Source organism: Lissotriton helveticus, chromosome 8, assembly GCF_964261635.1.
Source record: "Lissotriton helveticus chromosome 8, aLisHel1.1, whole genome shotgun sequence".
Classification (NCBI taxonomy): domain Eukaryota; kingdom Metazoa; phylum Chordata; class Amphibia; order Caudata; family Salamandridae; genus Lissotriton; species Lissotriton helveticus.
This window is the reverse complement of record NC_136069.1, coordinates 459,650,384-459,677,271: the sequence shown is the minus strand read 5'-3', so window position 1 is coordinate 459,677,271 and position 26,888 is coordinate 459,650,384. Positions and strand designations below refer to the sequence as shown.

General features: G+C 44.8%; 1 protein-coding gene across 1 annotated transcript in view; it reads left to right on the top strand.

Moving 5' to 3' along the window:
- SUCLA2 (succinate-CoA ligase ADP-forming subunit beta) overlaps window positions 1-26,888 on the top strand; it is a 498,521-nt gene that overhangs the window by 178,156 nt on the left and 293,477 nt on the right. The window contains exons 3-4 of the mRNA XM_078657329.1: window positions 4,365-4,464; window positions 16,885-17,047. Coding sequence (XP_078513455.1) covers window positions 4,365-4,464; window positions 16,885-17,047 — 263 coding nt within the window. The remainder of the gene's footprint in view (window positions 1-4,364; window positions 4,465-16,884; window positions 17,048-26,888) is intronic.

Here is a 26,888-nt window from a genome sequence, read left to right as displayed (position 1 = left end):
AATGTACGCTAGTGCCATTATAAATTACAATAACTTTTTCTAAGTATTAATTATAAAAAAAATTAAAAGCCATTGTTATGTGTATTAACAATACATCTAAGTCATGTAAATACAACACATATTGCATTACAAATGCTATAGGTGTCACATTTGCGAAAGTTATAACTATTGGCATTGTAAATGACTAAGCTATTAATTTCGCTATTTTCAAAACCAACACATAAATAAAAAATTTGTCATTTACAATACCAATAGCTCAAACTTTCCTAATGCGAGACCTATTGCATTGCAAATGCTTGTTAAAATTTGTAGAACTGTCTTTTGATGAAATATGGTTAAATGGTTCTGTGTCAGTTGATGTGTTTGGTGCTTGCTCAGGATTGTTAGAGGTTGCTTTGTTTTGAAGTCTGTAGTGGATTAACTGAACTTAGTTAGATTTCCTTTGTCTGCTGAATGTTGGTTACTATAGCTCTACTTATTTTATTGTAGATTTACAGGGTTGGGCCTGTCTCTTTTAAATACTCCTTTGTTGTATTCGTTGCACCTGATAAATTGTTTGGGTACAAGCTCTGTTTGTAGATTAACCCCATAAGTGCTGCCGCCGGCCAACGGTCGTCACGGGCACTACCTCCCCAGTGCTGCGTGCGACCGCTGGACGTCCAGTTCAGCACTGGATAATGGACAGCGCAGCACTGGGGAGGTCTATTTACGAAGCTCCCAAGGTGTTAAATGGACGAAGCAGCTACAGTGGGTTGATTTAAGCATATTTTCATGAACAATAATTGAAATAAATCAATTATGTTGTCTACTCTAGAGAGATTATTGATTTTGTGGGTAAAAATCTGTATAATCTCTTGCAATTTTTAGGATTGTTTTGGTTGTTGTTGGATTCGTAAAATATTTTAATTTTTTTAATGTTTTTATTAACTCCTGTGACTAGACTGGGCTTCAAGACTGACTGCGATTTTTGAGAAGGTGGCATTTATGGCTCTTATGGCGTTTAGAGCAGGATATGCCTGTGGTGTTAGTCTATCTTTTGCATGGTGAGAGTGCTAGTGGGGCTACAGTGATTCCTTTGCTCCCTAGTCTTAAAGGAAAGGATGTGCATGGTGCTATGCTGGTATGTACCCGTCTAGGTCAACCAGGAGCTCTTTTTTATCTAGAGAATTTACCAAGCCCGTTCTGAGTTGTTTGCTAGTGCATATGCTCCACCCTGTACCTCCTCACGGCTGTCTGTCGATTATAAGTTATTTACTTGTGCTCCAAATTCTACTTCTTCATGGCCATGAATTGATTAATGTTCAGAAGAAGTAGTGTTTGTAAGTGTAGTTGATGGCATTGTGTTTATTTCAGACGTTATGATATTTAAGTTCAGCTAAGTTTAAGCAAGCCTTGATCGTTGTCTGTTGTGTAGTTCTTGGCTTTGAACTCTCCTTGTTTTGGTTAGGTTCTATAGCTGAAATGATTTGCTCTTTGCTATGTATGTCATCAATATGAGAATCGTGTGGTTTAGAATTTGTGAGAGTTGTTGGAGCTGAAGCCTTTACAGCACTCCCTGGTTTTGGAGAGGTTGATAGTGCGTCTGTTATCAAATCAGTTGCTCTAGGGTAGTTTGGTTGTTCAGACTCATTGTGTTATGCTGTTCGTTTATTATTTTCAATTTCTTTGCTTTTGGCTCTATTAATGGGATGGGCAGTTTCATTCCCGATATCATGCTTTGCTTGTCTAATTTGTCTTTTTACTGGCTCTAACCGTCGTCGGTTATGCTGACTTCTCCGCTATAGGAATAGACTTGACTTGATCTAGTTGACTTAATGGTCTCCCAACAGATCTCCTGATCACTTAAGCTTGGATGCAATACTTTGGTTGCCTGCTATTGCTTGGTTGAGGGGTATTAAGATGAGAAACCAGGGGTGTGTTTGGGGTTGTTCAATCAAGTCTGACTGCTTGAGATTGCTTGGTCCTCTGAGCTTTGTTTGCAGGTCACTCAATCTATTAGTGTTGCTTAAGTTATCGACCATTTCTTGGTGCTGCAACTTAATTAGTTTAATAACTAGTAATTAACTTCTACAGAGGTTGCCCTTTGCTCATTGGCTCGGTTGGTTGGCCCTGCTTTTGTTTCTTGGCTTTTGGAGTTACTGGCAACTCATTTTGGTTGCAAAAGTAATGTGGTTGATTGGTGCTGATATGGATGATTCAGTTCGCAGGGCGCTATTTAGAGCAAGCGGTGGTCGTAGCCGCTTATGGCAGGGTGTGGTGAGAGTTCTCAGACAGTTACCAGTAGTAGGCCAGGCTGAATCAATCTATATTCAGAAAGTCAGATTGGCTGCTGCCTCAGCCACAAGCCGCACCAGTGTCAGCTCTGCTGGTGAGATCACTGCACTCCCCACCAAACCTCTGTCTCAGCCACCATCACTGAGCACTGAGAGCTGATTGCCTGCCTCTTGGGGCTGGCCGTGGCTGAATTGCCGGCAGGTTAAGGGTCAATATGAGAGGGTAGGGAGCGACAACCTCCAGTCCTACATCACACCAGGAAGTGACTTCCTGGACTTTTAAAATCTTGCAAGAATCTGTGGGTGCATGGGTGGGTCAGACACTGTTACTGATTCCAGGTGGTGTCAGCGTCCCGGCAGTTTGTCTCTGGTGCCTCTTTTCCAAGTGCATGGAGTAGTGGTCGACAAACACATTTAGGCTGTGTCCATTGCAAGCAGGAACTGGAAGAGAATGCAGTTGATGCCAGGCTGTTGGTCCTATGCCATACTTTACCTCTATAGCCCTTTATGTTGTGTCAAAATAATGCCCTCTGTTCTCCTGTCAAATTTCCCTGATTGACCAGTACTGTGCACTGTAGCACAAGGACCATGTAGGCTGTCACCGTCTACTAATGCAAGACTGTTTTATATGTAGAGGAAGAAGAGGCGGATTGTCTTAATAAAAAAATCTAGAACACAATTTGGAGTGATTGTATCTTGATCTATTTACATATATGGCTTTTTGAGATTAGAGTTCCTCACCTTTTCTCCTCCCTATCAACCATTAAGCATCATTCTATCACAACGAGAGATTTAACCTTCATCCTCCTGTGTGACCTTCAGGAGTAGCTTATGGACCTATACCATTTCCCAGAGTGTATCTTTTGTCCACAATTTAAATCTAGGTTGTAAATCTAGGTGTTTCAATCCACCTAACTACACATCCTCAGCCAGTAGCCTGCAGCAACGCAGATCATGCATATGTAACTTGAAGACATGAATAGCAGACAGTCTTCTCAAACCAAACCCATAAGTATGGTCACTAGAATCTGAATCTACAGTTGCACCCAATCTCTTTGGTCAAATGCGCCCAATGTTATCTCAGACAATAGTGAGATATATTAAACCCTTCATCCCAGAGGAAGATAGTCATCCAATTCCTAGTGGACTCTGGTCATTCTTCCTACAGGAAATATATATAGATATAGGTAGATAGAGAGAAAAAGAAAAGACAGAGACCCTAAAGCCGTCCTTATTGAGGAGTTCACCCATGGTCTGGATCGCATCGATAGACATTTGGACAACCCCTAAGAAACTATATAATAAGAGCTGAAAAGTCTCTTTATCCAGTTTTAATTATAGAATGTGTTCACACATGACCGTTTCCATAGACTCCCTGTCTATGGATGATACAAGTAATTAAGTATCAATGGCTGATTAAAGTCTCCTTGTTTATGCATTGTTTATTCACCTCATTTCTGTGTGTGCCATTCTATTTACTTTCTTGTTGATTGTGATGTTATTTTTTTCACATTATTTATATCAAGCCCCAATTCTACGTATCTGGAATGTGCATATTCGGTTTAAAAGTCTGCTTTCCTACTTTATATATATTTACGGAATGAGCATGTTTGGAACATGTAACATATAAACGGACTCAGTGTAATGAGTGTTGTCACTTACTGGGTGTAGTCCTCGCTATATGAAGCTGATAATAAATACATTTCCCCCATTGAAAGCGTTATAGGCATAGGCCTACACGATCCAGGGTGCTCTAGAGCAGTTAGCTGAAAAACATGAGTTGCTGACATGGGGGCAAGTCCCAACGGCAATGCCTAAGTAAGTGAGGATACATGGAACCACAGCACACTGCTGACAAAAGCTGGCCTCGTCACTCCATCAACAACTGATACCTAAGAACTGTCTGTGGCCTTCAGTCCGCGGAGCACTTGTGCTTCATTTTTCGTGTTTAGTACTGCTCTGAAAAGGTCAGTGTGAAGTGTCTTGTTGTTTTCCCTTTCTGAATCGCTGTTGATGACTCGCGCTGGGTGTTTTCGTATATCTTTAGATCGTAAATCTTATATTTAATTACATTTTCCCTTTTTTTATTAGGTTCCAAGGATCTTGTCGTGAAAGCTCAGGTGCTCGCGGGTGGCAGAGGAAAAGGGACATTTGAAGGTGGTCTAAAAGGAGGAGTAAAGATTGTCTATTCGTAAGTTCTCTTTTTTTTTTTTTTGGGAATCTGGTCATTATTCCTCCCACAACTCATGTCCTCATATATTATTACCCTTGCAACTAACCCCTGGCATCAGATGATATAACCAACCTTGAGGGTATTATAACATGGTGGGATTTGTTCCCTCCATCCCAGTGCCGTTTCCCGGGTCCAGAACGCGAACTCTGCGAATTTTTCAATACATCGTGCAAGAAATAAGACAACCCCAAATAGAAATGTTTAGTAGTAAAAACAATATCCGAAAAGTATCGGCGAAGACAATAGGGGAAACTTCAATCAAAGCAAAAGAAAAGGAGAGGGAAGAGGAAACAGAAGGACACAGAAGGCTTCAACTGTAAAGAAACCAGTAATGGCAAAACTACTAAGTCTGCCCTTGGCAAGCCTGCATTTTTGGGAAAATATATCCAATAGTCATTAAAAATGGAAAAGTAATAAAAAGTAGAAATCTCTAAAGGTGGTATTCATATGTGAGGGGAAAATAAATAAATGGAAAAATAAAGAGAAAAATGAAATGAAAACCAAGATAGGCCAACGAACACTGACCTGGATTACTTTCGAAATGAATGTGCACATGTGCAAGAGTTCAATCCCATTCCTCGTAGTGAACATAGCCAAAAGTGTGTGTGTGTGTTTGTGTGTGTATATACACACCCCACTGAAAATACCAAAGGTTACAGGGACGTTCTAGTTTGGTTCAGATTTTACACACACAAAAAACACAGAAATAAGCAGTCATAGTTATCTCAAGTAACTATAACTCTTTCCCCCACCAAGCACAATTTTCTCATCAGTAATTTCATTGCAAGTGTTGCAGTGATATTATCAATGATGTCATAGAAGATGTCATGATGAGTGATGTAATATGTGGGGTAATTGGCAGTGCATGGCAAGGGCGCGAGTTATAGGTACCCCAGGGCACAAGTTATAGTTTCTTGAGATAATTATAACTGCAGAATTTCTGTGGTTTTGTGTGCGTAACTAACTATAACAATCCTTTTGTTTAATTATAACATACCTGTAACCTTTGTTTTTTTTCAGTGAATTTTTAAGGTTTTTAAAATTGTATTTCCTAACTATAATGTCCTTGTTGCATGGGTGTGTGTGTGTCTTTGTGGGTGTGTGTGTGACTGAATGTGGGTTGGAGTGGGTGTGTGAGTGGATGTATGGGTGTATCGAGAGGTGTGTGAGTGGTTGTGTTGGTGTTTTAAGGGGTGCGCAAATGGTTGTGTTTGTGAGCGAGTGTGTGAGTCTGTGAATGTTTTTTTTTTAATTGGGGTCTGGATCCGCGGATCCTTGGGCACCTAAAAAAAAAAAAGATTTTGGGCAATTTCTTACTTATGAGGGGTCCCTCAGTCACCGCTATTAGTCCCATGAGGCCAGTGTACTTCTACCATGACTACTTGAATCACTTTTCAATTTTATTTTCCCCGCTGGAAGTTAAGCCTTGATTAACAGAATGGCAGCCATAACTTTCCTCTCCGTTTGCGGTCAGCCAATCACAGCATTGCTGTTGGCACATGAATCTTCCCAGATCCGCGTTGGATCCACGTCTCTAGATATACTTAAAACTTTTTACTTTAATAACTCCAAAACTACTAAAAAGAAATACACCAAATTACAACAAGGTCTGTTTTTTGGACCAAGATCTAGGTTTGTGCCAAATTTGGTGTAGTTCCTATGAGCTTGTCCGGCTATAATCATGTTTAATATCCCTATGGGATATTGCATGGCGAGAATGTGTTTTGGGACTTCTCCTTATTCTCCTTCTCCTCGTGAAGGATGACCTGGAAACTTTCCAGACAGCAGCTGACGTGACTGGCAAACTATTTTTCAACATTTTGTGAAGAGTCGTCAAAGAGTGCCAAAGTTATTAGCAAAACAAAAAACGATTTTCCTACAGAAGCTTGCAGTCAATTTTTTTAATAATGCAGAGCTGAAAAATATAAACCTCAAAGTATTTTGTCTAAAACTAGCCTTGATCACAAAATGTCTGTTTGTGTAACTCCATCTATACAACCCCATCTGTCTTTTCAACCGTTACTGCCGTGTCTATTCTGTCTGTTATTCATGGAGACCAAATGTTATCCTAAGTATAATGATTTTCAAACTCAAACTGAAAAGGAATGGAATACACATTGTTTTATTCTCTGCTCCAACAATGAGGCTTATTGGTATTAGAATAAACTTGAAACTATGCTTCACTGATTGAGATGTGAGCTGCAATTCAACAACAAGCTGACAGTATGTGGAGCTACGAAAATGCTAGTTTGTATTTCAAGTTTAGAAATGATTAATTAGAAGATGGCCTCAAGAAAGGATGGTTGCTAAAATACTTGTAAATACATTATTTTGCTATTTATTAAGTATCAATTTGTTGTTTTTTCAGTTGAATATTTAGATGCTTATTGATAACCCAGTACACTGCACCAGTCCCCCCCTCTCTCTCTCCGTGTGTGTGCGTGTTTATTTATATATATATATATATATATATATATATATATATATATATATATATATATATATATATATATATATATACACACTTGCATGCTATTATTGCACAAAATGTAGTTATATTAAACCAAAACTTTATTCAGAAACTATTTCATGGGTGCCTGTGAAATAAAACTATTTCGTGGGTGCTTGTGAAATGAGTTTCATCAGCATAAGAGCACCCCAAATCAAACTACAGAGCCTTTATAATTTTTGTAGCCACTCCGATTTAAGCAGAACCAGAGTACCAAATGAAGAGTCAACGTTATCTAAATGATGCTGAAAGATTAGATAATTAATGTGGCATTATGCAGGACATTGTACTGAAATATTATTTGCATCCATTTTTTTAAACTATGTAAATTATGTGACCTATCAAGTGGTAAGAGCAGTAAATCGATGATTATGACTTTCATGCCCAATCACAGAATTTCATAGATTTACTGTCCACTGTTCTGTCAACCGTCTCTACATAAAAGGTGTATAAAAAAACCCTAAACTTTATTCTTCCATACCATGGCTGTTGATAAGGTGCACCTTGATGCGAACGGCTATAACGATGAAGCCCTTCTAGAGGCACAACATCTTTATAACACAAAGGGTGTTTATTACAAAAAATTCTACTTAGTGAAGTATTGTTCTCTTCTCGTTATTTCCCGCAAACAAACAGTATAATCAGTATTTTACTTCAACTATTTTCAGCTGATTCCCAGTTTGAAAAAAACCCAGTACACACGCAATAGAATAAATACATACCTGATAACAAAACGTGTACTTGTAGAGCACACGTTCATCCCTGGGGCATCTTAGTACTGAATCACACATGGTTATCTAACTCAATATTAGTAATTTTTCCGTCTTCGGAAGGAGGAAAGAATAAATTGACCTGCCTCAGTTGAAACCTGTGTCCATGAGATTAAAATACAGATTCTTGGAATGAATGCATCATTCCCCTGAGCTATGAGACCCAAATATGACTAATATGGTTCATCTGAAAGAGACAGGTATAGATTCCTTACCTTAAAATTTCCCCCAGGCGTCAGACTGGATCCGGAGAATTTTTTCTTTGCAGTACCCCTGCGCGTTGGTAGGTGGCTTCGGTCGACTGCGTCCGCTGTCTGCATCGTGGTCGCCGGGATGACGTTGCGGTGCCTACTTAGACGCCGCCCCTGCGCCCTGACGTCAGTTATATTTTTTCTGCACCAGCCTAGTGCAGATCCAGAGAAAGCTACCCCTTAGTAATTTTTTCACTAGCCTTTTTCGACGTTCTGTCAACTTCTTTTTCGAGGTTTTGACACCTGGTGCGCGAGGGCTGTCCCAACGCCAGACCGGGTTCAAGCCTTGCGACTCCTGTCCCAAGCTGATGTCTGTGATGGCTCCACACCTCTTGTGTCTTTGGTGTCTGGCGCGCGACCATGACCCGACGTCATGCTCTGACTGCTGGGCCATGTATCCAACGTCTTTACGGGAACGGTCCCGAAAGTTATTAGAGGCCAGCGGTCAGCTCCGCATTGTTCACGTTCTCGTTCGAGAGGAAGGTCTCGAGGCCGATCGCAGAGCCACCACACCTCGTCGCACTCCAAGTCCTCGAGGTCTTCGGTTAAGTCCAAGAAGAAGGCGGCGAAGAAGCACCGGCGCACTTTGCATTCTCCGAGTCGGTCGGCTGACGCGACACCCCTATCGTCATCGCTCTAAGGCTCCATCTCCGGTGCCTATTTCAGGGACGACTCCAAGCCTCTGTCCATTTCTGGGAGCCCGAGCATCCCCTGCCGAACTTTGCAAATTTTACGAGGCCCTCCACCTAGTCTTTGGGCAGCCCGCCTCCGCCAGCGGGCCCTGCGGATCTGGTCGGGGGTCCTGGGGCTTTGATGTCGGTGGCTCAGGCCCCAGTGGGCCCCCATGGATCCAGCCTGGATCCGGATTGATGCCGGTGGATCTTACTCGACCTTCCCCAGCGCAGATCCCAATGATGCCCCCTTCACTGGCCGGGGGCAGGACCGGCGCCATCCCCATCCTCACCCCCAAGATGAACCTGAAGTGGGACCGACGTCGGAGGGTACTTTTGTTCCCCTGTTCATCCCTGGTTTTCCCTGCCGCCCAGAAGGTGGTGATGAGGACTGGGAGGGGTCGCTGGACCCTTTAGCAGACCAGCTAGAAGAACCGGACTGGAGAGAGGACCTGGGTGACGCCGGTGGTCTGGACACTTCTCCAGACCATGGCATGCTTTCACCCCCTACTGTGGCTACAGAGGAGGGAGTGTCCTACGCTGCGGTGGTGCAAAGGGCGGCTGAGGCCTTGGGCCTAGAGCTCCCTTCAGTGGCAGTCAGGACTAACCTCCTGACAGAGGTGCTTCAGCCTGCGGCAACCTCCTCTGAACCCATTTCCTTTCTGCTCCCCCAGGTAGGGAATCCAAGAAGCTGGATCATCTTGAGAAGCGCATGTTCATTTTCTCCAGCTTGGCACTGCGGTCCGTGAATACAGCATGCCTCTTGGACAGATACTCCCACACTACAAGGGATACGGTTGCGCAGATGCTGCCTCAGTGCCCGGAGAAGGCCTGGGCTATTCTCACCCAGGCAGTGGCGGATGGGGGAGACGCAGTTGAATTCACAATCAGATGTGGACTGAATGCCACTGACTCTCAGCTTAGAATGATTGCCAAGTCGGTAGCCCTTAGGCGCTACTCCTGGTTGAGGACATCTGTTTTTTCGGGGGATGTCTAGTCAACTTTACTGGGCATGCCCTTTGATGACCATCGTCATTTTGGCGACAGAGCAGACTCGGCGTTGGAGCGCTTTAAAGATTCGTGGGCTACAGCCAGATCTTTGGGCCTCCCTGCGTCTTCGCCACCACTCCAGTCTGCTTTTCGCCCCTTTCGTTACTATGGAAGGGGCACCCAGCTACGTCCGGCCCAGCCTAGCCACTGGTTCACGCAAGCTGCCCAGCCTCTGCGTGGGGACAAGCAACCTCGCGGGTTTGGGAGCCAGCGGCATTTGCCAGTCCACCTTTTCCCACCTGCCGCAGCCTCTAAACCCTCCTAGTCCAAGGTTCCAGTCCCATCAGTGGCAAGTGGGCTGCAGGATTCACCATTACCTCCCTCACTGGCAATCCATCACGTCGGACTGGTGGGTTTTGCAAATAGTACGAAGAGGCTACTCCTTCCCCTTCGAGACTAGCCCTCCCTCCATGATCATTTGGCTCTTCTCTGCCAGGAAGTCTCAGCTCTCTTGGCCATGGGAGCTATCGAGAGGGTCCCTGTGCCAGCAGTAGGTCGTGGTTGCTATTCCGCTGCTTTCTGGTGCCCAAGAAGGACAAAGGCCAGCGTACTATTGTAGGACCTCAAGGCTCTCAAACGCTTCCTCCGGAAGGAGAAGTTCAAAATGCTCACATTGGCTCAGGTCCTCTGCCCTTGACCCTGGAGACTGGATGGTGGCGTTGGACTTGCAGGACGCCTATTTCCATATTCCCGTCCTGCCAGCCCACAGACGCGATCTACGGTTCACGGTAGGCCACAATCATTTTTAGTTCACCATTCTCACCTTTGGCCTTACCAGTGCTCCTCAGGAGTTCACAAAAGTGATGACAGTGGCTGCAGCTCATCTGCACAGATCAGGGTTACCAGTCTTCCCGTATCTCGATGACTGGCTGTTGAAGGCGGGCTCGCCCCAGGCTGTCGTTTCCCACCTCCAGACTACGGCGGACCTCCTGCACTCGCTGGGGTTCGCTATCAACGTGCCGAAGTCAAACCTGACTCCCTCTCAGAGGCTCCCCTTCATCGGATCTGTTCTGGACACACTGCAGTTTCGGACCTATCCTCCCAAGCAGCGAGTCCGGGATATTCGGGCTACGATACCGATGTTTCGGCCTTCGTCCCGGATTCTGGTGAGAATGACCCAGAGTCTGCTGGGCTTCATGGCCTCCTGCATCCTGCTGGTGGATTATGCCAGGTGGCCTATGCAGGCCCTGCAATGTGACCTGAAGTTCCAGTGGGCGCAGCATCATGGGAATCTTTCTATCTATGTCCAAATCTCAGAGGGAACTGCATAAGAACTGCAGTGGTGGTTCACAAACACAACTTGGGTCAGAGGCAGATCCCTCTCACTTCCCCAACCAGACCTAACAGTGGTGACTGATGCGTCACTCCTGAGATGGGGTGGCCACCTGGGAGAGGCGGAGATCAGAGGCGTCTGGTCTCTGGCGTAGTCTGGGCTCCATATCAACCTGTTGGAGCTCCGGGCGATCCGTCTGGCACTGAAAGCATTCCTTCCCTCTCGCAAAGGGAAAATGGTGCAGGTGTTCACAGATGACACTCCCGCCATGTGGTACTGCAACAAACAGGGTGGGATGGGGTCGTGGATACTATGTCAAGAGGCTCTTCGCCTCTTGAATTGTCTGGAACATCAGGGCATGACCCTGGTGGTTCAACACCTGTCAGGTTCTCTGAATGCCAGGATGGACGAACTCGGCCAACAGTGCCTGGTAGATCATGAATGGGGTCTTCACCCGGAGGTGGTGCAAGGTCTCTTTCAGCAGCGGGGAGAGCCTTGGTTAGATCTGTTCGCCACCAAAGAGAATGCCCTATGTCAACAGTTCTGTGCGTTGGGGTTTCCCAGGCGCGCACGCTCTGCGACACTTTTCGTCGCTAGTGGAACTTTGGCCTCCTGTATGCCTTTCCACCTGTGCCACTTCTGCCCAGAGTGCTGAAGAAGATCAAGCGCAACCAGTCCCAAGTCATTCTTTTGGCTCTGGACTGGGAACAAAGAGTCTGGTACCCCGAGGTCCTGAGCAGGCCATCGATCCTCTGATCAGACTGCCACTTCGGGAGAATCTTCTGTCACAGCAACAGGGGAAGGTCCTTAACCCGAACGTGTCCAGCCTCCACCTCATTGCATGGAGATTGAGTTGCGACAGTTGACAGCTTTTGACCTTCCACATGATATTTGTAATGTCATCTTGGCAGCCAGGCTTCCCTCCACTAAAACGGTACACGCCTACAGATGGATCAAGTTTCAAGTTTATTTGATTTAGTTCTCTTACGAGAACAACAACATTTTTAACAATAAAAATTACAGTTTTGCTATTAAAATTATCTTTCTAATATAATTTTAAAAATGATTTAAAAAAAGTTATACACATTAATTCACACGAATTCATTAGGTGGAGCATTACAAAGGGTAATCAAATTCTGAACAGAATTTATATTGCATTTAGTTTTGATCGGTGTTATGTATCTGTTCCTTGCGGCAACAATAGACAGATTTGGACAGGCAAAGAGGACGTGTTCTAGGTCTTGCACCCCACCTTTACATAAATCACAGAGGTTAGACCCTCTTCCTTTTGGCAACCATTTGATTGTGTGTGATTTCAGGGGTAATATCCCAAGTCGTAGTAGAATAATACAACGCCTAACTCCATGATTTAAATTAAAAAAGATATATTGTTGCGTTTTTTTAAAAGCTATTGTTTCCACGTACTGTTTGTACGTTGAGAGTTCAGAGCAATGTTGCATGTCTAAGTTCATGCTTAACCTGGGAGTAAGGTGCTTTAGGCAGAGTTTCAGTTGGGCTGGTGGCCAAGATTTTAAAATATCCAAAGTAACGGTTGATAATTTGAACGCTGCGCATACGTTTTTAAAAAACACATACTTTGGAGAGTCTGGCTCAAGTGTTTCGATTTTTAACAGAGCTCTTAAAGTTCCTTGATCGGCATGGACCAGGTTATATGTCCATCTAATTATATTTGTAATACTTCTGGCAAAAGAGCTGTCTATCGCTAATTCTAGCCGAAGAGCTTGAACAGGCACAGCTTGCGGCATCCTGGTTAGTTTCCGGAGGATTTTCCCTTCTTTGATATCAATTTGTTTCCATTCTTTGATTGGAATATGTTCTATTGCATATGATAAGACAGCAGGGATTTTAGAGCTATACACTTGTAACAAAGAAGAGAAGTGTCTTTGGCCGGTGGAAGAATACAATCTTTGCAGGGCTCCGAGATGGACGTCTGCTTTTCAACCCATTTTTTGCAAGTGAGGCAGGTTGTGCAGGGACTGAGTGAAAATTCTCCCGAGATATATATATTCTTTTACAATTTCCAATGGTTTTCCCCCTAATGTCCAATTATATTTCACATAACTCTTCTTTCCTGTAAATGGTACTATTTTTGTTTTGGTGACATTTGGGATTAAATAGCTTTCTTCAGTATATTTGGTAAGTGGCAGCAGATTTCTTAGGAGCCCGAATGGGGTCAGGTCTAAGATTACTACGTCTTCTGCGTACATCATGCAATGTATTTTAAAATTTGCATCAAGTTTTTGGCATGGTGCACGGCAAAGGCTGTGGATCCCCTTTCTGCCCTTCTTTCTGAGGTCCTCTTCTTTATACTTTCTTTCTCCCAGCAGGGCTCTGCTCTGGGCACTCTTAAAGGATATCTTGCAGCTATTTCGATTTCTTTAGGCTGCCAGATCAGCCATCTTTATTCAAGTCCCCTATTGGAAATAGATTCTTTAAGGGCATTACTCATCTCTTTCCTCCATCTCCTTTCATAATGCCCCATTGGGACTTGAATCTTGTTCTAACATATCGTGTGTGTGCTCCTTTTGAGCCTCTTCACAACCGTCCTCTCAGGCTCCTCTCTCCGAAAACTGCCTTCCTTGTTGCCATCACCTCTGCTCACAGGGTGAGTGAGCTTCAGGCCCTATCTTCCTAGCCCCCTTTCTTCTCCTTGCAGCCGGACAAAGCAGTGCTTAGGACGAAACCCTTTTACCTTCCTAAAGTGGTTACACCATTTCACATAGGACAAACTATCACTTTGCCCACCTTTTTCCCACCTCCGCACCCTTCCAAGGAGGAGGAGAGACTCCATCATCTGTGGACCCTAAACGTGCGCTGTCTTACCTTACCCACACAAAAGATTTCCGGGCGGATGATCAACTCTTCGTTTGCAATGTAGGTGCCAAGAAAGGCCGGGCTGTTCAAAAGTGTACCATCTCTCGAGTTGTCATTTGTATTAAAATCTGTTACGCTTTAACAAAAAGGAACCTCCAGTGGGGCTGCGTGCTCATTCCAATAGGGCTACTGCAGCAACCACTGCATTGACACTTGGAATCCCACTTCTTGAGATCTTTCAGGCGGCCAAGTGGGAATCTATGCACATGTTTACCAGACATTACTACCTGGCCAGCTAAGTCCCGAGGGACGGCTATTTTCCCCATTCTGTCCTCCAGAACTTTCTGGTGTGAACTTAGTTTGCAGTCCCTCCTCCGGGGATGGTATTGCTGTGGTATCTATTCTAAGGTAAGGAATCTATAACTGTCTCTTTCAGATGAACAAGTTACTAACCTTTGGTAACAATGTATCTGTAAGAGACATATGTTAGTTATAGATTCTTTACCGCTCCACCCAACCTTCCCGCTCTGCGAACTGATTTCTAGGGATAGGGACTTCCTTACAGGGCCCTAGTTGTGGCGCAACATTGATCAGTGTCTTTCATGGCTCTGTGCTTCTGGTGTGTTAATTAGTGTCAGAACTGACGTCCGCGCGCAGGGGTTGTATCTAAGTAGGCACCGCAGTGTCATCCAGGCGACGCCGGACGCAAAGTTGACTGACGCCACCTACTGACACGCAGGGGTACTGCTAAGAAAAAATTCTCTGGATCCAGTCTGACACCTGGCGGTAATTCTAAGGTAAGGAATCTATAACTAATGTCTCTTACGGATACATTGTTACTGAAGGTAAGTAACTTGTTCTATACTGCCATCTTGAAGTTTCAGTTACTTTCAGCCTCATGGTTTGTGTCGTCACTAGAACCACTTGATCGCACTATAAGATCATGACACTTGAGATGCCCTTAATAATAGCAGCAAGCAGCATATTAACCTCAAGTACTATCGATAGATATTATCTTGAATAAATTCAAAAGAAGAATATCACAACATTGTTTTTAATCACAACGTGTACAGTAGATCAAAATTCATAAAATACATCAATACTTAATCACAATTAATGCCCCTGAAGGAAAGGGAAGGGAAGGTAGTGAGTGGAAAGTGAGGAAACTATACAAATGATGAAACACTGGTCATTATGACCTCAATACAAATTACTAATAATTGATTATGACAAACTAAAAATTGCAATTCATAAAATCATTACTTCGATAAACTCATGCCTCATAGAAACAGAATCATAAATGATATATCAAGAAAGAGGCTGGGAGAGTCAATCTGCGTAAAAAATTATCAAAGTTAATAATGGTTAACTTTGATAATTTTTTACGCAGATTGACTGCCCCTTATTTGTCCTTGTCCTGATGAAGACCCTCTAGCAAGGTTCCATCGTACACCTGCATTAATTTGGGTCGAAACGTCGACACTCCTTTCCTTTTCCCAGCCTCTTTCTTGATATATCATTTATGATTCTGTTTCTATGAGGCATGAGTTTATCGAAGTAATTATTTTATGAATTGCAATTTTTAGTTTGTCATAATCAATTATTAGTAATTTTTATTGAGGTCATAATGACCAGTGTTTCATCATTTGTATAGTTTCCTCACTTTCCACTCACTACCTTCCCTTCCCTTTCCTTCAGGGGCATTAATTGTGATTAAGTATTGATGTATTTTATGAATTTTGTTCTACTGTACACGTTGTGATTAAAAACAATGTTGTGATATTCTTCTTTTGAATTTATTAAAGATAATATCTATCGATAGTACTTGGGACCACTTTGTTTGCATTACTTACTCACCCAGGTCCCAGTGACTTATTGGGTTAACCCGTGTTTTTACAGCATATTAACCTCAGCAGGTCTAAATGTATGGTGTATGTCATGGTTTTTCATGTAAACTAGTTATAAATTAAGGTGTTTAACCTTATTGAGACTTCAGGGAACTATGTATACAAATAGTATTCTGCCAGGGGCTGCGCTCAGCCTCTGCTGCACATGGCCTTTGACCTGTGTCTGTGTCCAGACTGCATTGGGAACCAAACCTGCGATGGGCAGTAAGCTCCCGCTACTGCCCAGAGCCTTCAGAGGTCTGCAGACCCTACAGCAAAATCGGGGCCTTTTTATTGTAATTGAATGGGGGGCGGGTGTGTTTGAGCCCCACCCCCCTGAGGCAATAGGAAGCTACTCATGCCCCGTTTTGGCTCTTTTCTCACGTTGCCCTCACTCAATGAGAGAGCTTCGTGGACGCAACTTTGGATTTGTGAACCTGAAATCAACAACTGGCGGAGAGGGGCAATCTTTCAATCCGATTTTAATATTTTTTTAATTTGGGTTAGTTGAAAGGTCTATTAACCGCATGCGCGCTAGCGTTTTGCGCGCTGCGATTCGCAAAAACCCTGTTACGTGACAAGGTCAGCTCGTCACACACGCAGCGCAGGTAACGCCCATGACGAGCTGACCTTGTCACGCGCGTCGAAGGGGTTAAACAGGGTTTGCAGATTTCCATGAACTAACTGTCCCAGGATCTCCTATCTTTTTAACCTTTTCAAGGCTACCTTTTAAAAAAAAATGCAAATTAACTACAGAATGGGTGTACACCATACAGACAGTTTCCTTGAGTATAGTCTAAAGCTTCTTGGTGCCACGTTTGTTGTAATAACGTTCACCCATTTTTTCTGTAATTGAGACCAAATAATCCTATGGGAATTAAAGTTGAAAAAACACTCTTTGACCTCCCTTTTTTGATACATGTTCATGAAACTGGTTATGCTTAATCCAAACTGGATAAACTCTTTTGTTGAAAAGTTTTATGCAGATTGATCGAACTGCAAAAAAATGCCTTTTCGCGGGACACAGACCCGTCCATAAATACATATAGCCACTACCGCCACCTGTGTAATATTCTATATGTATAAATATAAATGTATCTTTGTAATTCGACGTTGCCCTGCTTTTATTTTAGACCAGAAGAAGCTAAAGACCTCGCCTCAAAGATGATTGGCAAGAAGCTGTTCACCAAGCAGACGGGGGAGAAGGGCAGGATCTGCAACCACGTGTTCATCTGCGAGCGCAGGTATCCCCGGCGGGAGTACTACTTCGCAATCACCATGGAAAGGGCGTTCCACGTGAGTAATCACAGAAAACAAGCTCTTCGTGCGAGTCCGGCGTGCGTTTAAATAAAGATTCCGACCTCCGCTGCCAGGTGATTCACCTGGATCACGGCGGGAAAAACGATCAAGCTTGGAGCCTGAACAGTATAAAGTCAATTGGTATTTGCGTGTAAAGGCTGGGCTGGGATAGCTTGGTTGCATTTAGACATATCTGCCGTTCAAACGTACTTATTATATACATTATTAATACGTATTATTATACTTATTATCGAGTTCATCTGAGACGGTTTCAACTCGCCTGAAACGACCACTTGGGGGCAGTAGAGGACCATTATTGAACATGCTGCCTTGCAGCAAGCAACATTGGGCCCCGAGTAAAGCCAGGTTTATCAGTAATTAAATAGGCTTTGCCGTAGACATGACTCAGTGTTATGCTTGTCAAGTCCGCCCATCCTTCCTGTCTCTTTCACCCTTTTCCACCCACGTGTGTATTATTTGACGAAGTAGGCAGAGTGAGCTGAATTTTGTTTTTTCCCCATAAATTATCAAGTCCTGCTTTTCATTTATGCCCCCAGTCTGTAGCGTTGAACACCTGTGTCTGATGAACGCACAACCACGTATGCTGTGTTTCCTTAGATAGATACATTTTCTTTTTCCCGATATTATACTGATACTTAAAAAAGAATGATACTGGAGTTTGAGAGATAGAAAGAGAGGAGGGCTGCTAGTGCGGGCTTCACTGGGGAGTTGTAGGAGAATCGCAGGCATCTGGCTCGATAATAAAGTATTTATCTTTGTGGAAGCATCCTAACTGCGGCAGACCGAACATTTACAGCAAACATTACTGAGGACAGAAGAGCACTCAAGGGTGTATGACGACAGTGTTTACAGAGGTTCCTTTAAGCAACACAAAACAGTGTTGCGCTACCGAGGTGATAGAATGTAGTCGTTCACTAACTAGAGTGCAATACATTAAGAGGAACATTCTCTATTCAGGTATGAAAAAACTGAGGATAACCCGCCGTCTTTTTTTATCAATGCCCACAAGAATAACCTCCTTTGCACATCCACAAACTAGTAAAACAAGCTCTTGAATTGCAACGTTTCAACTTTATTATTCCATCTTAATGAAGAACTGCTTCATTACAACCCGCTCTGTTCCGAAATTGCCCTCTTGTGTTTCGTCTAAAGCCTTTTTCAAAGTTCTTGAAAATAATGTTTTATTCATGTCTGTGGCATTGGCACACAGAAGGTGATGTGAGGAATGCTTGCAATTAGTCTAAACCACAAGTTATCTGTCTGGGTCCTGTGTCACTCTGGACAGAGGCCCACCTTATGTAAAACAGAACTGCTCCTGCTCCTCATGGGAACAGTCCATTGTGAACTCCTAGGCAAATTACTTTAGGACTCAAGCTCGACTCTACTGACGTGCCCCAATACAGTCTGTGGTTGCTTGTGTTCCTGTTGAGAGGGGATCTGGGCTGGCAGTTAGAGCTACACTGTTATAATTTGGAGCAGAACCAAGACTGATGCGAACATGTCTGGGTCCTGTCTAACGTGGCATTGTGGGCTCACAAAAAATGGACTAAATTGTAGCCCAGAGTGCCTGCCAGTGGCTGAGATTAATTCAGGCAATCCACCCATCACGTTTTTAGGTTGAGCTAGAAGTGCGCATGCGTAGCATGCGTCTAGCTCGACAACTATTGTTGTCAGTCTCCTGGGAATCTGAGACAGGGGATGGGCACGAGCGCCGATTTCTCCTTGTGGGCGCGCACGGCGCCGTGCACATTCCCTGCCTCAGATTCACAGCCTCTCTCAATCACACACAGCCACACTCACGCATGCGCACACACACATACACCCACGCAGGCACAATGCATCGGGACACTCGCACACATTCAGAGACCCCCCGCCACCCCCACACACACGAGCGCACACACACAAACACACACAGAGACCCCCCCCACTCACCGCATCGGCACCTTTCCGGACTCTGCAGCCTCCGCGTCACCGTTGCTCCTCTGGCCAGCCACTCCGTGGGCGCGGGCTTCAGAAGACGGAAGTCCCGCCCCACAACAGGTTTCGGTTTCTTACACGCTACCATCGCGCTCTTTGCGACAGCTCATGCTCCTTCCAGCCTTGTCCTCGTGCACCACTCGCGGGACGCTGGTTTCTGACCGCCCCCGCTCCTCGCAGCCATTTCGCGGGCTTGTTTTGATATTTCTAGTTTTCTAGGTTTGTGTAATGATCTGGTGATTACACAGTGGTCACTTTTGTTCAGTGCAGATATGATCAATGCTTATAAAGCTTTCTCGGATCGGAACAAGACATCTTCTTCCTTTCGAGAAGATGTTGCCTCTACGCTGAACAGGTTATCCCCGTTGGTAAGATTTTACACAACAGTTGGTCAACCTAGATGATGCCTATTGACGCTCTGATCAGTCAGTCCATGGCTAGAAAATATGAGCTAGGACATTGAGCAGTTGTTAGAAGGTGTTCACAGCAAGTTGCGGTTCAGCGATCATTTAATGCCTCGCCTTTGTCAACGATTATGAAGGTGCCCCTTGCTTGCATTTGGGTTAAAATCCCAAATTGAAGACCCCCCTGCAGTCTTTGGGGGTAGTGTTCACTTTTCCTGAAATATCTGGACATGGTGAAGAAATTATTTTTTACTGCTCGTAAGGTAGAGTTAGGATTTGCATGCCTCAGAGAAAAGCACGTAAATCAATTTAAGAAATTTAGAAAAGCATGTGCTTAAGAATACACCAAATACTGTTCATTGTGCACATTCGATCAATGGCTTGCTTGTCATTATTTTCATTTATGTTGGATATCTAGATAGGAGATCGCTTAGGGACGCAGCAGAGCGTTGTATAGAGCACATTGCAGCAAAATACAGTGATGTGGGGATACAATAGATTACCGTTATACCTTACATAGGCATGGGAAAAAGCTCATACATGGGAGGCAGAGTTCTCCCATCCTGGGTTAGCAGAGCTTTAGGGACTGGGAGCAGCTCTACATCAGGTGGACATAACTGAGGGCCTAAGTCACAAAGACAGTCATAAATCTGAGCTCGCTGATTTACAGTTACAAGCAACTGTAGATTTACGACTTTGTGGATTTCACAAACATTCCCATGAGTATGTATGGAAGACCGTGCCTCGCTCAGGTTGACATGTGTATCCTGGATACATCATGTGTCATTGCCAGTAGGATCCACGTCCTACGTCCTACTGTGCCAAGCTCTAATAGCAGAGGTCTCCACACAGGGGAAATGGGATCCTTCGAGTTTTTTTGTTATTATTTTTGGCAAAATGTTTGTACCCATCAAGAAACCCTTTCCCCAATGCTCACAGCAAATCTGGGTGTGATTCGTTCCCTTTCCCGTCATGGAAGTGGAGTTACACCAACCCTTGACTGGAGCAAGTCTCCGACCCTTTTCGGGGTGGAATGGGGAAGAAGAAAAGTTTGTGAATGCCGACAAACATCCATGTTTATTGACATCCACACATTTACAAGGCTAATCATGACTTAAAACACCAACTTTCTTCCCTTTGAATGGGATTTACGGATGTGTAGAACTACGCACGCGTGGCGGTGATCGCCTCACAAGTAAATGGGCTTATGCCTGCCAGGAATTACTTTGTGAATTCCTGGCAGACACAAGTAAGGTATAGTCAGTCATAAACGTTGTTTTCAGCCGAATTTACCTTTGTGAATAGGTCCCTGAGTATCTATAAAGAAAGCACACACTTCAGATCAGGCTACCTGGTCCAGAGTGTTGTTAAAAATGAAAACAGGAAGGGTCTGATGGGAGAAAATGGAGGCTGGTGTCAGGTGCTACTAGGAGTGGGTCTAAAATTATTTCCTGTGAGGCCTGAATATGAGAGACATCTGTGAGTGGCTTCATCACGGATCATAGTGTTGTGTGTGGCTATGATTGTGCCAACTCTATGATAGCATTATTAGTTTGCTGTGAAAGGCAATGCACGTGGCGTAGTGTCAATATTAATGCAGTGCACCATTCATTATATCAAAGCTGAAAACATAAGCTTTGGCTAAGTCAGTAGGTCTGGATATATTGCTTTGATGCATGCAATGCTAGTCTGTCCCACTGAAACTCACAGGATGGAACCAGCAGAGAGGACAGAGACGGCTGTAGGCGTAAAGCAGTCCTCTAGGTAGTTCATTACATGCATTTGAGAGGAGGTGGACGGCTCCAAATAGCCAATAGGTGAGAGATGAATGTTCCGCTGCAAGACGTGACAAGCCCGTTGCTGACAGAGGCTGGTGGTCAAAGAAAGCCAGTGTTTGAAGAGAACGAATCCAGAGCCCACTCTTTGCATATTGTTAGCAACAGATCTGTTTGACAGCTGTGCCGTCAAAACCTAGACATAATAACACTTATCAAGCAAACCAGTGTAGATAGTACACAGCATCACTCAGCACCACCACAGCATCACTCAGCAGCACCACAGCACCACTCAGTACTACCACAGCACCACTCAGTACTACCACAGCACCACCACAGCACCACTCAGTACCACCATAGCGCAACCACAGCATCACTCAGCACCACCACAGCATCACTCAGCAGCACCACCTCAGCGCCACTCACCACCACTTAGCACCCCTCAGCACCCATCAGCACCACTCAGCACCATCCCAGTACCATCCCAGTATCACTCAGCATCACCACAGCACCACTCAGCATCACTCAGCACCACCACAGCATCACTCAGCAGCACCACTCGGCACCACCTCAGCGCCACTCACCACCACTTACCACCACTTAGCACCCCTCAGCACCCCTCAGCACCCCTCAGCACCCATCAGCACCACTCAGCACCATCCCAGTACCATCCCAGTATCACTCAGCACCACCACAGCACCACTCGGCACTACCACAGCATCACTCAGCGCCACCCCAGCATCAATCTGCGCAACTATTCAACAACAACTGGTTCAAATGTGTTCTCTCAATGTTTCAAGCTTTATTACAAATGTCAAAAAAAAATGTTAATATTTCACTTCTGTTCTTTGATTTTTGTCACAATAAAATACACTGAACATAATCTTCACAAAAGTTATTTACAAAACTTTCAGCTATTGCCATTATAAATTACAATCACTTTTATTTAAGTATTAATTATTTAAAAAAATTAAAAGCCATTGTCATTTGTAATATCAATACATCTAAGTCACGTAAATACAAAACATGTTGCATTACAAATGCTATAGGTGTCACATTTGCGAAAGTTATAATAACTATTGGCATTGTAAATGACAAAGCGATTAATTTAGCTATTTTCAAAACTAACACATAAATAAAAAAGTTGTCATTTACTAAACCAATAGCTCAAACTTTCCTAATGCGAGACCTATTGCATTGCAAATGCTTGTTGTTTTCCTGATTGCGATGCCCTAAGTGTACCAGTTATGTCTATACCTGGGTCCCGTGCTCACTGTGCCATAGTACTTGATCTGTACCATACTGAAGAGACTAAAATATGCTGAAACCCTGTCAGGGGTTGCTTGTGTTCCTGTTCAGAGGGGAGCAGGACCCAAGCTGATTTGCATAAAGCTGGTTCCAATCTGAAGTGATATAGTTTGGGGGGGGGGGGGGAGGAATGAAAAACTGGATTGAGTTCAATTCAAGCAGTCCATTCATCACTTCTTTATTTTCCTCATAACAACTGCTCTGGAACAGGGCTTAGGCAGTATTCTACCCCACCAAATTCTACACATGAGCAGGAGGACTGTCTTATAGTTTTCATTTAAGAGGTGCTGTACATTGGTGAATTAAGGAGTGTGGAGGGGTTAAGGGTTGGCTTATCTTCGGAGTTTTGACCAGTTAGGTGCTGGAAGGGCCATGGTCCTTTATCCACTGCCCCTTGTCATTCATCTCGCATATATCCTCCCCTTGAAACTTTACTGCCCTCTTATTCATCTAGCCTACTGATTATATTCTTTCCACAGCATTACATAGCGCTATTAGATCTCAGGAGTATCAGATGCTCCCTATGTTGCTGTCACTACATTGCTTCAGATTGAGTACAGGGAGCATTTACCCTGTCTGTAACCTCTGCAAACCATGGGATCTTCTGTCTGATAAAGACTTCTAACTGCAGATTTCTCTACTTAGAATATTTCCCAGGCATCAGACTGGATCCGGAAAATCTTGAGCAGTACCTCTGTGCACCGGTAAGTGGTGTCGTTTGGCTCCACATCAGTGTTGTTGGCATCAAGTGATGTTGTGTTGCCTCCGTGGCGCGCTGACATCAGTTCCTTCTTTCCGTGCCAATAGCGCTTTTCTGGAGAGCTACTGTGGTTCTCTTTTTGACCCACTTCTCTATTACTTTTGTTAATTTCTTTCTTGAACTTTGCCCCTCTTGTCTTGTCCCCTGCTAAGCCTACAGGATTCAAACCTTGCAGGAATTGCCCCCAAGCGGTTTCTGTGTCTGACCCCGACTTGGTCTTTCCTTTGTGCCTGGAGTTGGGGCATGACCCCAAGACCTGTGCCCAGTGCAGATTAATGAACCAGAAAGCGATTTGCAAGCAGGTGATGAATTTCCTGGTTACATCGCATAAGAAGGCTCCTGTGCCCCTTGACATTTCTGGATCCGAATGACTCAGCCACAGGTGCCTCCATCCACCCTGGCTCCAATCCATCCGATGCCTCTTGTTGACAAGCCTATTGTTATCACCCATGCCATTCTGGTGTCGTCCCAGCGCCGGTCGATGCTGGAGCTGTCCAGGCCCTGCCACCCCCTGGATTTCCCTACAGTTGACAAGCCGTATTATCCTGAAAGGAGGTGATGAGAAGGAGGTGTATGGTCCCTTGGAGGAGGACCCTGATGAGGAGAATTGGTACGAGGAGCTGGGTGACCCCAGTAGATTGGACACTTCCCTGGACTCTGGCATGCATTCCACTCTGGGCCAGGTTTTGGAGGAAGGTGCATCCTTCACCACCATGATGTGCAGAGTGGTGGCGGTCCTCGACCTCCAGTGGCCTGCTGTTGAGGTCCAGACAAAAGTTTTGACAGAGGTGCTCCAATTTGGGGCAGGCTCCCTAAGCCCTTCTTCCCCTTAAATGGAACCCTCACTGACATCCTCCTGGGAGCCTGGGCGAAACTTTGCATAGGGCCTCCTGTGCATTGAATGATTCACAGTTTGCATCATCCCACCACAGAAGACCCAGACTTCCTCTCCCAACACCCCTCTCCAGAGAGCCTTGTGGTGTGGGCCTCCACTGCATAGGTCATCCCTAGTGCTTTACCTATCACTCCACTGGATAGGGAATCCAAGAGGCTGGACACCATAGGGAAGCCCATATTCTCTTCCACCAGCCTTGCCTTGCGGTCGGTGAACACTGCGATATTTCCATTTATTGAGTAGGACTTTTTGCGCAGCTGCTTCCTATGCTACCGGAAGAGGGCAGTGCCAACCTCAGTCAATCATTGGTAAACAGCAGAGATGCAGCATAGTTTGCCATTAGTGTGGTCTGGGCACTACAGTCTTCTTGGATGACTTCTACGGTGGCACTGCGTCTTCATGCCTGGTTATGGTGCACTGGGTTCTAAATGGACGTCCAATCATCACGGGTTGAAATGCTTTTAAAGGCTACAGCTTATTTGGTGACAAGACCAATGTGGCGCTTGAGCTCTTCCATGAGAGTAGGGTTACTACCAGGTCCCTTGGCCTTTCCCTTTCGACCTGGACCTCAGCAGAAGTCCGTAATACCAGCCCTACCTATTCCCAGTCCTTTTGAGGGTGGAGTAGCGGATCCTAAAAAGGATGTGGTAGCTAGACCAAGGATGCTATCCAGTCCCTTTCCATCCCCCCCCAGCAGAGCAGTCTCAAAACCTCTTTGGTCTGCCTTGCATTCAGCACACCCATACCGTTGGTGGCAGGGTCGGGCACCACCTACCCCAATGGGCGGCCAATACATCAGACAAGTGGGTGCTTCAGATTATGCAGAAGGGATATGCTCTACCATTTGTGAACAAACCCCAACCTTGGCCACCATCTTGCAAGCTCTGGTCTCTGGCGGAATCTCAGCAGCACATAGATCTGTTGGAGTTGAGGGCAATTCGCTTGTGTTAGAAACTACGGTTACTGGTTGACTGGTGTATGTGCCCTGGTCAAAGAGTAACCACAATCCTAGACTGGCTAAGAGGTAGGCAAATCCTAAATTAACCTGTGCTCACCCTCTGGTAGCTTGGCACAGACAGTCAAGCTTAACTTAGAGATTATGTGTAAAGTATTTGTACAACACTTCAAACAGTAAAACAGTGAAAATTCCACACAAAAAGATCTCTCACCAGGTTTACAATAATGGTAGATATTTTAGTAAATAAAAGAAGACCAAAACTACAAAAACCCAATTAGTAGACTGGAGCTATTGAATTTCAATTCTTTTAGTGAATTATAGCACCAAAAAGCACAAAGTGCTATTTGGGAATATCTTGTCACTCCGGACTTGGTCAAAGTCACAAGTTCAAGCAGCCACAATAGAGTGCGGGTCAGCCACAGGGATCCAGTTAGGCCTGCTGGACAAAGTACCCTAAATCCTGGTTGTGGAGTGTTACGTGGATTCACGTCAAACATGCGTCGTGCAGCAGAGGCGATGTGTTGGTTTTAAGATGCGGCAAGGCTGCAGTGCAATGTCCTGTTGCGTCAATGTCAAGGATGTTGTCTACGGGGCTTGCTATGCGAAGTCCGATGTTGAGAATGTGAGGCGCAGCCGAGGTGATACGTCTGTTCTGATGAGCAGTGAAGCTGCGACGCACAGTTTCATCGTTGATGAGAGTGGTGAGGAGCTTGCACCAGGAAAGTGTCGGGCAACGACAGTTCCCAAGGCGATGCGCCGGTCTCAAGATGTGGGGGCGATGCAAGTCTTTTGCAACGGGTCCAGTCCACCCTGCTATGCAGTTGCCTGCCTGAGCCATGGTTATAGGGCTACTTAAGTGGGTGGTATTAGGAGGCCTGCAGGCCCACTAGCAGCATTTAATTTACTGGATCTGGGCACAGGCAGTGCACTTTATTATGGACTTATAAGTAATTTTAAAATGCCAATTGGGGATAAGCCAATGTTACCATGTTTTAAGCGGAAAGCACATGCACTTTAGCACTAGTTGGCAGTGGTAAAGTGCTCTGAGTACTAAGGCCAGCAAAAACGAGTTCAACAAAAACTGTAGGAGGAAGGCAAAAAGTTAGGTGGTGACCCTGCACAAAGGGCCATTTCCAACTGCTTGGCATATAAAGCTTTCATGTATCCATCAAGTAGAGGCTGGTTCAGTTGTTCACAGATAACACCACCACCATGTGGTATTGCAACAAACAGGGTGGGGTGGGGTTGTGTACCCTGTGCCAAGAGACTCTACGTCTCTGGATGTAGCTAGAGTGCCAGGACATCTTGCAGCACCCGGTGGGCTCTTTGAATGCACCGGTGGACAAATTCAGCTGCCGATGCCTAGCAGATCATGAATGGCATCTATATCCGGTGGTGTTGTAGGATCTTTTCCAAAAGTTGGAAGAGCCCTAACTCGATCTCTTCACCACCTGAGAATGCACAATTTTTGTACATGTGTGCACTAGAGTTTCCAATGTGGCTCTCTCACACTGGCCTATTCCTTCTGGAGTGTGGTTCGGGACTCCTGTATGCCTTCCTGCCGATACCACTATTGCCTTAGTTCTGAAGATCAGGATTGACTGGCCCAAGTCATCCATGTGGTTGTGGATTAGGCTCAGAGGGTTTGGTATTCAGAACTCCTGAGCATCGCTCCACTCATTAGGCTGCTTCTTCAGGAGGATCTCCAGTCGCAGCAACAGGACAAGGTTCTGTACCTGA